The 13,750-nt window shown below is 29.6% G+C and overlaps 1 protein-coding gene across 12 annotated transcripts in view; it reads right to left on the bottom strand.

Moving 5' to 3' along the window:
* LOC107449379 (regulating synaptic membrane exocytosis protein 2) overlaps nt 1–13,750 on the bottom strand; it is a 92,847-nt gene that overhangs the window by 31,056 nt on the left and 48,041 nt on the right. For all 12 annotated transcript variants that reach the window (XR_011636321.2, XR_011636320.2, XM_071178230.2 and 9 more), the window contains exons 7-10: nt 12,496–12,619; nt 8,216–8,310; nt 6,775–6,863; nt 4,033–4,166 (exon numbers count right to left, since the gene is read on the bottom strand). Coding sequence is in view for 10 of the 12 variants with exons in the window: in XM_071178230.2 (XP_071034331.1) it covers nt 4,033–4,166; nt 6,775–6,863; nt 8,216–8,310; nt 12,496–12,619 (442 nt within the window). In the remaining 2 variants the exon portion in view is untranslated. The remainder of the gene's footprint in view (nt 1–4,032; nt 4,167–6,774; nt 6,864–8,215; nt 8,311–12,495; nt 12,620–13,750) is intronic.

Below are 13,750 nucleotides of genomic sequence, written 5' to 3'. Positions count from 1 at the left end.
GTATGACATAATGAAGTGCAGTATAATTCAAAACTTTTTTTTAAAATCCAGAATGCAAAATAAAGAAAACTGGAACAATTTTCACGCTACATTAGGAAAAAGAAATTACACAGTTTGAACTTCTGTATGATCAGAAAATGCTTGCAGTTGCAAAATTTTAAAATTAAAATTGTTTAATTTTGATTTTTAAATATCAAATTGGTCTTGGTTTTCATTATAATCTTACAAATAGGCATTATTACAGAATCAAAAGATACAGGGGTTGAAATTGACAGATGTAGGCTCAATTTCAGAAGCACGGTAAACAAGTGTTCGTAAGCCTGCTATCATTTAGTTAGGGGGATGTGATGAAAGATTATGAGGAGAAAGTGACACTACAAACGGTTTCTGATAAACAGTAGTGAGAAATTTATTGGAATCATGAGTAATAAGAACACCTAAGAAAAGTAAACATTTATTTTTCTACTGTTTAAACGTGAAGTGAATGCAAGGCTTTATAGAATTCATAATATTGGGAACATAATCAATGTCAGCATTGTCCATCAATGTGCGTTCAACATTTGTTAACATATCGTCTAAAATAGAACTTAAATAGATCAAAGAGTTTGACTTCAAAATGGTGCATATGCAGGTCACTTAAGAGGATGCCATACTGCTGAGTTCAGACAAACAAAGAATATGCCATGAAGTTTCAAATACTGAAAAGAAATTTTCAAAATATCAAAATGAAAATAAATTGTGAGATGATAACTTAGGATTACACAAAGGAGAAGTTCTCTTCCAATAATTTGTTTGCATTTTAATATTTTGAAGTATTTTTTTCCCAGCAACTGAAACTTCGTGACTTACTTTGATTTGCTTGAACTTTCTTTTCTCCAGCAGTATGGGGTCCTCTTACGAAGGAGATGAGAGGATTACTCATAGCTAAGCCATCAATTATTCATCAAAATTTACAGTTAAAAGTCAAAGTGGACTGCTCCAGGCAAAGGCAAGTAAGATTTACTAAGTCAATTTCAACCTTGGCAAATTTCACAAGAATTAATTACAATAATTATAATAATTCATGTAATCTTTTCTTAAGGCAATTAACGATCATGAGACCAACGAAGGAACATTAAGTATTACGAGACGAATTCATACTAGAAAATAGGGATAAAATTGAAACAAACTGCTTAAAGAAGCGGAGCTGAAATTAGAAACAATTGGACTAAAAGGAGTATTAGGAACTTGAAGTAAAGCATAAAACCTAGCACAGTGAGAATTAGTAGGTGTAAGAGAATATTTGAGATAAGGTAATAATTACAGGAATGATGGCAGTCAACTCATTAATGCTAGAATCTTTAAGTAATACTTTATATGGGCCTTTATCAATGGATTTTCGACATTCTTTGAGATACTTAACTTTGTCTAGCGCTACAATTTGACCAACTTTATCACTTTCAGTAATATCTATGTCCGGGCTAGACTTCAAAGATTTCAATTCAGAAAGAACAATTTTGAAAGATTGTTGGCAGAAGGTCTGAAATTTAAATCAACAGTATCAATTGCTTGATTGTTTCTAATTAGTTCGTTTTGAGAGGTTCTGAGTGTTAGGTTCGTTACTGTTTAATGTAAGAGAAGAGAGTTTGGCAATTGATGGATTTTTTTAAAAACTTTATCCTAAAGATTGCATTAAGAATTATTAAAAAAAAATCGTGCAAAAATATTAGAGCTTGTGTGCCTACACATCCCCAGAAAAAAATAATTTAAAAAAATGTCCCCGACTTTTCCAGACTAATTTTAATAAATTTCCCGACTTTTGTAACCGGTGGCAAAAGTTTTATTATTAATTTCTTGGTAATTTTGTATTCTTATGCAAAAAATATATTACAAAACCCTTCTACATCTTTTAAAGTTGAAATTCCTTTTAAATGATTACAAAACCAATTTTTTTGAAGGAAAAAAAAAATATTCCAGTTTCAAACTCAAATTAATTCATTTCCTCAAACTATTTGTAGATTTTAATTAAATTCCCTGATTTTTTTTCACATTGTTATAATTCTCTGAATTTTATCAATTCTTCCACAATGTATAACTAAAAACAAATAAATAAAATATCAATGTCAAGGAAAAAGTTAAGTGAACCAAAATTTTGCTTTATATTTTGCAGATTACTCCGTAATTTAAATAAAATAGTGTCTTTTTGATGTAAATAATAAATGGCTGCATATAAAATAGTAAAAGTAAGTTTTCAGACTTAAGGTTTAAGTAAAAAGAATAATTATTATACTGTAGCATCAAATAAAATAATATACAATGAAATATTTAAAATAAATTTCAAATTTTTTTTCTTAAAATATTAGATAGTTTTTCTTGTTAAAATGCATACAATAATGATAAATGAAATATTACAATAACGAATAAAAACATAATGCATGCATACAATACAAATTTGTTTACACTGCTGCAGAAAAAAATTTGGAAAATAAGATCTCATTTTAATTTAAGTGACATATATAATGTAATTTTAACAAGATAAAAAGTCACTCAAAAAATTAAATTTTTAAAGTAATTTTAAAAACTATAAAATATGTATTTGCTGATGCTCCATTCTATATTAAGCATTTTTAGAGACAGAATGATTTAACTTTAAGTTTGGTCACATTAATTTGTTTTCATAGATATTTTTGCAGGAAGAAATGATATATAAATAACATATGCATTTAAAAATAACATATTTATGTTTTTTTTTTAAAGTGAGATTTACGTTTAAACTCAAAACTAAAAAAATTACATTCAAAAATATTTACATGAATCATAAACATTTATTTAATGAAATAATTTTTTTAAAAAATGTTTAAAATAGAATAATTAAAATTTAAAAAAAATAATTTGGTTTAAACCAGCCAACCATGATTTTAAATGGTTTACATTCTTGGTATTCAAGCGAACTTAGCAGATTTTTTCTAAGTTTCTTCTTTGTACCAAGGAGAAATACAAGTGAGTAAAATTAGCAAAAAAATAATTTGCATTTGCTTAAGAAACTTCCTTTAAAATTTGATGACTGAAATGTCTTTAGCTGTTTCTTTTACATTCCACAAATAGACGAAAGGTTTCGTAGCAGGTCTATCAAGAAATGGCCAGAAAATTATTCTTTTAAAGAATCTGAAGAAATTGTTCAATTCTTGCCATGTATTAACAAGTGTGCAATCGTAAATATCTTTAAGATATGCAAAAAATATTATTTATATCATATTATGCAACATTTTCTCCTGTTACCCACTTGACAGGGAGATTTTGCTACAAAATAGTTTTTGTTACATTGCCTATCCCTATTTTGAATGAAGTTCCTTTTTGTACTTTAGTTATAGTTTATACTGAATAGTTATCTCGTATATACTGAAGTTTTTCTCCTAAAATTTTCTTTACTAAGTATTAATATTACCAATAGGATATAGCATTTTAATTAAAATGCATATTTAAGAAATAATTTTTCAATTAACTATAAAATATTATAACTTCTTATTTTTTCAGAATTTTCGACTATATTGAGCTAAATATTTGTTTTTCAAGCTGAAATTTTCCAAGTGTTCTAAAGTAGATGAAAGAAAACTTTTTAGAGAGTGGGAATCAAAATAAATTTTCTTTCTACATCAGAGAGAACAATACTATGCCCTGAAAATGATTTACAGAACATGTAATGAACATTAATTAAAATATTGGTAATAAATGATATTTTCTTTACTAATATTAATATTACTAATAGGGAGTAACATTTTTCAAATAAAATGTATATTTGAGAAATAATTTTTCAAGAAACTGTAAAATATTATCACTTTTTCTTATTTTTTTCCAAACTTTTAGACAACATTGAGCTAAATAATTTTTTGTTTAAGCTGAAATTTTATAAGTGGTCTTGAATAGATCAAAGGAAACTTTTTAGAGAGTAGGAATCAATATCAATATTTTTTGGGACACCATAACGAACAATACTATGTTCTGAAAATGAATTTACAGAGCATGTAATCAACATTAATAAAATAAAGTATTTACCCAGGTCTGTTGGGAAGAAGAACAACTTTGCAGTAGGGACTCCTAGGTTCAGTATTGAGGCGTGGTGGGAGTCTCTTGGCACACTCCACAGTTACAAGGAGGTGAGAATTCTGGTGGTCGCAAGATAACTTTACCTGAAACAAATTCAATGACGAGACTCATTATATCAATAGTATGTAACACGCTACAATGCCTCAGGTTTTTAGTCTAAATATGAGAATTATAGAAAAGGAAATAGTGCATTATTTTTCTTTTTTTAAAAAAAAATATTACTGAAGTGTGTCTACCACTACGGTTCTTAAACATCAGTTTACTGGTATATAAGACACGTTAACTCGATTCAATATTGGGGTACCTTTTGATAGATAAAGGTTGACTTTGCCCAAAGATCATTCCTCATATTGGTGACCTGGACGTGATATGAACTCGCATTGAAAGTAACGCACACATTGATGGATGGTTCACATTGAACAGTTGACTTACTATTTCAGGGTGCGTAGCCAAATCTTTGAATCAAAAATAAGCACTTTTTAAAAACTTTTCAAGCACTTTAAAAAAAATTTCAAGCACTCAAAAAATTCATATTCAATCAATGATGTTATTGAAAAACAAAAAGTATAGTAATAGTAAACTTTTCATAAAGAGTTTTAGCGTTAAAAAAAAACCAAAAAGAAACGGACGTAAATCAAACTTTCCCACATCACCGAGTGAATTCAACTTGACCCTGAACTCAGAACAAAAGTACCCTTACCCCCTACGTCAAAAAAGTGTTAGAAGTAAAATAAAATAAACAAGAATAAAATCAAAATAAATTAAAAAGAAAAACATTTAATAAGGATCTGACTCTATCCGAATTGGAGCACTCGGGTTTCAGTTTCGAGTGTGCGCAAGTCATAACGTGGGTACGACATGAAGTCCGCGTGAATGATTGCGTAGCAAACACCCCATTTTTCGTGAAATGCATGGGATCCACCAGATATCACTGAAGAAAAAAAAATTATTTGTGGAAAAAAGCACTTTTTAAAAACACCAGCTGAAAAAAGCACCTTTAAAAGCTTTTAAAAACGAAATCCCCAAAAAAGCCCCTTAGTACTTTTTACAAACGCTATGCACCCTATATTTGTAACTGCAACACCGTCCTCCTCACGCTGTTGCTTCTCAGGCTCATTTACACACAACGGGATCCTGTACACACTTGAGTGCTAATAGCAACACAGGAGAGACCATACACACAACCATGAACATAACACAGCTCTCACGAAAAACACTCAAAACTCAGTGAACTTAATACAGCTCTCACCTCAAGCACTCAGAATCCAGTGAACTCAATACAGCTCTCTTGGTCTTTTGCAAATACGGCAACTAATGGAATCCGATCATCCAATTCGATCACTGATAAAATTCTGGGGGGAATACTGTAGTGTGTCTATCACTAGGATTATTAAACATCAATTGACTATTATACATGACATGCTAACTCGATTCTATCTTGGGGTGCCTTTTGACATTGGTTGACATTGTTGACATTGACATTGTTGACATGGTTGACATTGTTGAAATGGTTGACATTATTGAAAGCTCATTCCCCACAATGACCAAAGAAAAATCAGTTTTTTTAAGACAAAGCATTAATTTTACCAGCTTATTTGGTTGTTATTCATAATATCTGATTAGGAAAAAAAATTAAATATCAGTGAGTTAATTACAAAGAAAAATAATTTTTTTTGCACAACAACGTAATTATTTTATGACACAAAAATTTTACTTTTGCCTATTTGGTCATTTTTATTATCCGATAACAAAAAATATTTACATATTTCTGAGTTTATAACAAAAGAGAAATAATTTTTTCTTTGTTCAATAAATCAATTTTTTTATGAAATTAAAATTTTAGTTTTACCAGCTTATTTGGTTATTATTAAAAATATCGGATTGGAAAAAACATCAGTGAACACAGAGAAAGGGCCTTTAAGTCTAAAAAAGTCTATGAAGGGGAAAAGGGTAACGGCACTGTCCTGTGGCAAAAACATCAATGACAGGAATAGCTTATACATCTCTGTCTCGCTATTACGATGATTAATCAAGTTATTATTAATAACGTGACAAAGCCGTGGTGGCTTAGGGGATAGAGCGCTCGCTTCCCACTGTAGAGAATCAGTGTCGAATCCCAGTGATGACTGGTTGATCTGAGTTCCGCACCCGGTTTGTACCGACATAACTATTCTCAGTGGTAGACGGATCATGGATTAGAGTCCTCTTGCCGTCAGGCTAACTGCGGGTGGTTTTTATGGTCTTCTTCTTCATGTAAAGCAAATGCGGGTTAGATCCTTTAAAAAGTCCTCCGCGAAGGTAAATTTCTCCTAATACTCTATCCAGGAGTTCCCTTGTCTTCTGGATCAGGTTCAAAATTACGAGGCTATGGAGCTGAACATTGGTAGTCGCAAACCCCAAATTAGGTCAGCTGATCAACGACTGTTATAAAATAAAATAATGCATGACAATTACAAAAAAAACTTGCCTTTCTCATTAAAGAGAAACTGCTTTTTCCTCCTTTCAACAAATACTAAATAATTGAAATCGTACTAATTAATCATACATGAGAAAATCATATTTCATACTTCATTTATTTGCCATTAGTATATGATGTCTAGGGAATGTGAGAAATGTTTAATCACTTTGAAGACTGATTATAGTATAATAATGTATAATATGTATTATATGTGCATATAATGAAATACAGACCTGTATTTGTCCTCCTACTACTGAATTAGAACGCCTTGAGGATGAGTACCTGGAGTAGTACCTCTGATGATGATCATGGAACATACCTCCTTTAAAAACAATATAAAGTTTTTTATTTACTCTTCATTAAGAATATTAAAAGTAAGTAATTACGAGGAAAGATTTTTATAATGTACTCCTTGAAACATGGAACTTCTTGTTATACAGTATTTCGTGTAACATAGATCCTTTCACTTATCATTAAACTTACCTACTAAACACGAAAATATATATCAAGAGCAAGTCATTATTATTGCTTTACAATGATTTTTAAATAAAAATATTTTAAAACACAAAAATATCCACTTAAGTATTCATTGTTTACAAAGAAAAAATAAGCTATTAAGATCATTCAAACTAAAAATCGACAAAATTACCAATCAGGTTGCATAGTCAGATTTTTCAACAAAAAATAAGCACCGTTTAAGTACTTTTTAGCACTAAAATTTTTTTTAATCACTTTCAGAAAAAAAAATCATAATTAAGATCTGTGCAGTAATAAAAATTATTTTTTTCTGTCGTTTAAAGTTCTTAAAAATCAATAAAATTCAAAAACATTTTCACAGACTTCACATAATCATGATAAAATAACTAATTTCTGATAAATATTGCAGAGAAAATTGGAAAAATCATGCCTTTTTTGTAATTTAGAACAACAATCGACACGGCAAAGAAAAAATCTCTTTTTAAAAGATAGAAAATTAAGCACCTTTCACAAACCCCGAATAAAAAAAACGCATTTAAGTGCTTTTAAAAAATGTAAATCAAAAATAAGCACCTTTAAGCATTTTTTAAAAAAAGTAAGCATCCAGTCAATTTTAGTTAGGTCAAAGAAGTCCCAACGTAAATAGAAAAGTACAAACAAAAAATATAAAAAATAAGAATGATACTTGAGTACTGAAGACTTAAGATTTCTTCTCGTGTAATAAAAAAACAACAAATAATTTCACTTCATTTAAAAAATCTAAGCTTTCATTTTAAGAGAATAAAGAATAGCTTGCATTTTAACATAAATAATATGTAATGCATAATTAATAAAAACTAATATTTTTGAGCATCTTCCTAATTTAGGTTTGGTTAGCTTGTATAAATTTTAAAATAAAATTACGGCTTAATACTTAAATTAAATTTAAATAATGAATTATAATTTGAAAAAACTGTATTAACATCAAGTGTCATCCATTACAAGTTTAAAAAAATGTATATGAACTTGAGTGGATGCAAAAAAAATATTTTATTAACAATTGAAAATTTGAACAAGATCGGAATAGAAGAAAAAAAATGAAGTGATAACTATTTTGCTGTCGCCTCAGTAACTGCTTTCATAAAATAACTCAATGGAAGCATGAAAAACAGGAAACTCATTTCTGTACAATCTGAACATGAATTAATAGGGACTTGCCTCTATTCATGGCCTCTGGATGGACTTCTAAGTGAGGTGGAGGTATCCTTCGCAGATCACAAGGTAACTCCTCTGCAACATTTGGAGCATTCCGTCTGAAACAATAATGATATTTAATTAATTATTAAAATTTTTCATTAATGAGTCACAATGAATGGGATTTTTTAAATTTTAGTAATACAGGGTTGCCACTCAAATCCGTAAAAAAAAATTCCCCGTGTTTTCCCTGTACATATTACACATAATTTATTAAGACAAAACACACAATCACTGTGCTCTTGAGTGAACTATATTAGTCTAGATATACAGTGCACTCCCGATTATCCGGGTTAATCGCACGGACAATCGAAAAACACGGATAATCCGAAAACTCCTTTTATTAAAGAAAAATTCAATATCAGTACAAAAAATATAAAAATTACTGACATTTGCATGCATAACATCAAACTAGGAATTTTCCTTATTAAAAAATGTGTAATGCGTCTTCGCCATATATCGATACACATATTTTACGAACCGCAGTAATGTCACTGTAATCAAATCCTCCCATATAATCTAATAAAGTTTCCACAGAGCAGCAGAATGAGAAATTGTATTCCATTCCCTTACTACATCTTCGGCATCAGCTACTATCATCACTATTTGATTTAATAACATAACGATGCCTTCATCAGTCAAATACTGGAAGCCAGGCTCACATGCATCACTTTGAAACCAACCTTCTAAATTTTCTTCATCAAGAATTTCGAAACCTTAGATTTCTTTTGCTTGCTCGAGAATACTGTTATCATATTTTTCTTGAACATCTGAAGAGGATTGTTCATCAAGCGGTATGATCTTTCTCCAAGATCGTGATAACGTAGACGATTTTACCTTTGACCATGCTGCTGATATTCCATATACTGCAATCCAATAACGAATATTGCTTCCAAAAATTTGGTAGTGTTATAATTTCGTGAATCAAATTTTTTTAATCTTGAAAATGTTTCTCTTTATATTTTTTGTGTGACTCCAGAATGAGCACGGTTAATCCGCACACGGATAATCGAGAGTGTACTGCACTAGTTTCAATTGCTGGAAAAACTTAAAGAGATAAGAAAAAGCTTAACATATTTAAAACAAATAATGCTATAGTAAATAAAATAGCTTAATATAGCCAAAATATTATCCTTAAATATCTCATAAATTGCACTTTGAGTGGTCACCACTTTTAAAAGACGAAAATAAGAAATGAAATTCCCTGTACTTTCCCAGTTTGTAAGGAAAAACTAAAAATTCCCTGCATAATCATGGAGTTGTCAACCCTGTAATAGGCAATAAAAAGGGAACACTTCATTGGAAGCATTATGTAGTCATTTTTAATGAGCTAAAAAATGTTTTATCTTTGCAAGTTACCAATAACAGGACACACACATAAGACAAGATCCTGTTTGGGATTATTAATCAACTAGCAAAATAAATTATATTTCCATATTTTATTTGAATGATTGTGACTAATGTAGTTGGCAATACAGGCATTCAAGTTTCAAAAGAAAAGATACAGAAATCAAAGAGAATGCAGGTGATGTAATTTATGCTGACTGTGTTCCTTTCGGTCTGGTACATAAACATATTTATGCAAAGGTATTTGGTCTGGGACATTTGTATGAATCAGTTTATTCTGAAAATGTTTGGCTTTTCTTTAGAAGTTATAAATTTCAGTAATGATTGTTTAAATGTATGAAGAATAATGTGAGAATTCTTTTATAGTTTCTTAAAGAAAAGCATGTAAGTTACACAAACTAATTTATTAATAGTTTCAAAATCATATAACTTAAGTTAGGAATAAAAAAAAACAGTAAGCTATACTTGATCAGAAATGCACCATCATGCATACCAAGAATTATTCGAATTTCGGTTTTGTGAATTTTTCTATATCTCATAAAAATTTCTTTTACTTATAAATTCCTTGAGCAATGTTAAACAATCTGGTTTTGAAGATTTTTTCAGCTTTTCCCTTGATAACTTGAATATTTTTTACACATATATAATAGAAATCCTTTAAAAAAAATAATAAAAATCTTGTGTTGCTTTCAATTATTTGATAAAATATTTGTTTAGAAATTCATCATGAGGCGGGTGCTCTCTTGCATTCAAGTAATCTATAATGCAGAGCTACTCCTTGTAGGAAAAAGATAACTTTTTTATTCTATTTGTCTTGGATGATGCAAAAAAACAGAAAAAGAATATAAATAATTTTAAAACAGCATTTAGATAAGGTGAGATCTCCTTTAAGATATTTGTTCAAAATGGCAAACAATCAAAAATAATAAGAAAGATGCAAATTACCAAGAATTTGACGAAAAAGAAAGGCTTTTAAAAAAAAGGAAAGGGTAAAAGAATTTGAGATTCCAATCAACAGACTGCGAACAATTTTAAATTACGAAAAAATTAAAACATTCAAGGTCAAATACATAAAAGGACACATTCAATGCTATATCATCCACTTGGAAAGTGTCATTGATAAAATATTGTATGCTACTCACAAGCAAACAATAATTTTACATAGCACTGGACTAGATTACTTTTTAGAAAACATTGTAAAAAAAAACTCTTCTTTTCAGTAACAAGCAATATTTGATGACTTAAAATATTGATACTATCTCAAATTTTGAGACATCAAGATTAGACTACATAATCAAAAAATGTCACAAAACATTTCTCGAAAGAAAAAAAAACGTTTTTAAAAAACATCACTAAAAAGAAAATCGCTCTACATTCTATATTCAAGAATAGAAATATTAGTTTTATAGAAAGTTAAAGTAAAACTGTAACTTCTTATAAACAAATATACAACTAATGCTTGACTAATTTTAATTGTACTAATTTAAACTTATATTAAAAATTAGTCAACATGTTTTCACAGATTGATTAATTAAGAAATTTTTTTTTATGCTGTAAAAGAAGATTGGAGAGAGCACCTCAAAATATTGCGTGTAGTAGAGATCAAAGTAGAGTTTCAGCATTAGTTAAAAGCTGATACAATTGAGTATCAGTTATAAAAACCTGATGTTTTTTGCATAAGATGTATTATCAATATTAATTTAGACTTAAACACAGGAGGTGAAAAAATATAAAATAAATTTTCCATTATTTTTAACACTTTTATTAGCTTTTAAAGCAGATTGAAGACAAGATTAAGAGCCCTTTTGGTTTTATAATAAAATCGTAGTTGATTTAAATTGAATACAAACTTTAAATATTTTGTTAAAAAAATTAACACATATAACATGCATTTATTATTCTTACTTTTAATGAAGTAATCATGTAACAAATCTATGAATTTAAACAGGATATAATTATCTTAAAGTTAGGTCAAAATAATAAACTATATTCAATACAGGACAAAACATTTTTTAACTTATTTATTTTCATACTATTGCCTGTAATGAAGAGAAAAAAGTTTCAGATATTAAAGGTCTCTTAGAACTGATTCAAAGTGAGCTTTAGATGAGTGCAAGAAACTATCTCCGAAATAATTTGAAACTTATCTAATGTGAGTTGATATGAATACCTAGTAGGAATGAATCTAGTTACAGAACTTCTTTTATTCAGTTAATACTTATTCCTTCTTTAACATGCAACAGCAATTTAATACTGAACTGGATTAATAATAAGAATTCAATGAAAGTGGTATGGCAATCTAGATGTTAAACACATAAGATTTAGTTACTTTCATCTGATTTTCAAGTAAGTATTAGAGTTTTTATGATTAAACTTATTTTATAAAGTAATTGATAGTGATTGAACTCGTTCATTGTTGCTGTCACCAGACATTAAGGCAGAGGGGGTGCGTTTGTTCTTATTTTCCAGTGGCGCCATCTATGGTCAAGAATTCGACTTCACCTATATGTCACAAACGTTTATAGGGCGGTCCCATTCACACATCCATTCATTAATCCAAAGATCGTAATTTTGACCAGAACTAGAGAATGATCAATCTCCAATTTAGTACCCCCAGAGGTATTTGTTATGGGAACATGGAGGACATTGTGACCAGATAGATTTAACGTGCACCAGTCACCAATTACTTCACTGGAGTCTACTGCAGGCTGGATTGGAAATCCTGTTCTAACGAACGGGAGTCCAGCGCCCTGCCAGGCAGGCTATCCCGGCCCAGATGAATTCAAGATGAATTTATTTAAAATAAATTGTACTATTAAGTAATAAGTACAAAATATCAGATACACTAATCCCGATCCACCTCTAGCGTGAAGTATATACTGAAAATTAATCCTCACCCGCAAGGCCTGTGAATAAGTAGTTGCACTTGGGGATCATTCTTAGAAATAGCAATGATGTTGGCTACTTCTTCTTTACGGCGACCACGAAAAGACACTCCATTCCACTCCACCACTTCATCTCCTGAAAATAAACACTCATTCATTTATATTTATGTTAGTGAAATTAGACTTAAATATTACCCAAAATAAAATTTCTTTATCTACATAAAAAAGATGTGTGTTGACAAAGTTATTGTCAATCTATTACAAGGTGCATAGCCATAACTTCCAACAAAAAATAAGCACCTTTTTTTAAGCACTCAAAAAATATTTTTAAGCACCATATGCATTAACAAAATGCAAAATAATTTTCATGATAAAATAAATAGTTCTTGACAGGGAACTCTTTTCTTGATTATATTGGCCATTAAAAAATTATCAAGAGATTTTTCGGTTCGATTCCAGAGGGTGGAAATAAAGCTTGAAATTGAGAATATCTTGCAAAATGCAGCAGAGTTGCACTTAAGAGTGCAATAATCTCACTGAAGCCAGCTCAGTAAACGCATATGCGGACTCGCAAGTATTTCATCAAACCTCTAAAATGACTTGCGCTTTCATATGCTATGGGCCGACGGTACGCTGAAATAGATTGTGGTTGAATGAATTGTGAAAACGTTGAATAGAACAATAAGAAAAGCACGCTTTTGCACAATATGTGACGAAAATTGACACGGCAAAAAAAAATTCTCATTTTCAAAAAGAGGAAATTAAGCACTTTTTAAAAACACCCAATGAAAAAAAAACCTTTAAGGGCTTTTAAAAAACACAAATCAAAAATAAACACCTTTAAGCACTTTTTAAAAATGCTACGAACCATGTATTATTACCTATGATTGAGCAACTCAAAGAATTTCTCTTAAATTAAAATATTGTTCTTCAGGTAGCCTCTTGAAGGGATTTTCTTACATTCGCTGAATTATTATTATTCGCTGAATTATTATCGAGAGAAATGTTCAATAATATTCGAGTGTATTTTGTACCAGTTGTACCAGTTATGTTTGTTCAAGTCATAGCTATTATATCTATTGAAAAAAGAATGCCTAGAAGCATTGTATTTTTTATCTATCATAAAATGCTGATTAAATACTCCAAAATTTTGAAGAAAAAAAGATACTTTTTTGTGGTATTACTAAAACGGTACCGAATGTAAAATAACAATTATAATCCGTTAAGTTTCAAAATCTTCATGCTTGATATGATACATGTCAGAAAT

The sequence above is a fragment of the Parasteatoda tepidariorum genome, chromosome 6 (assembly GCF_982258835.1).
Source record: "Parasteatoda tepidariorum strain Cologne lab strain chromosome 6, Ptep-v5.0, whole genome shotgun sequence".
NCBI classification, from domain to species: Eukaryota; Metazoa; Arthropoda; class Arachnida; order Araneae; family Theridiidae; genus Parasteatoda; species Parasteatoda tepidariorum.
This window is presented reverse-complemented; position numbering and strand designations above follow the sequence as displayed.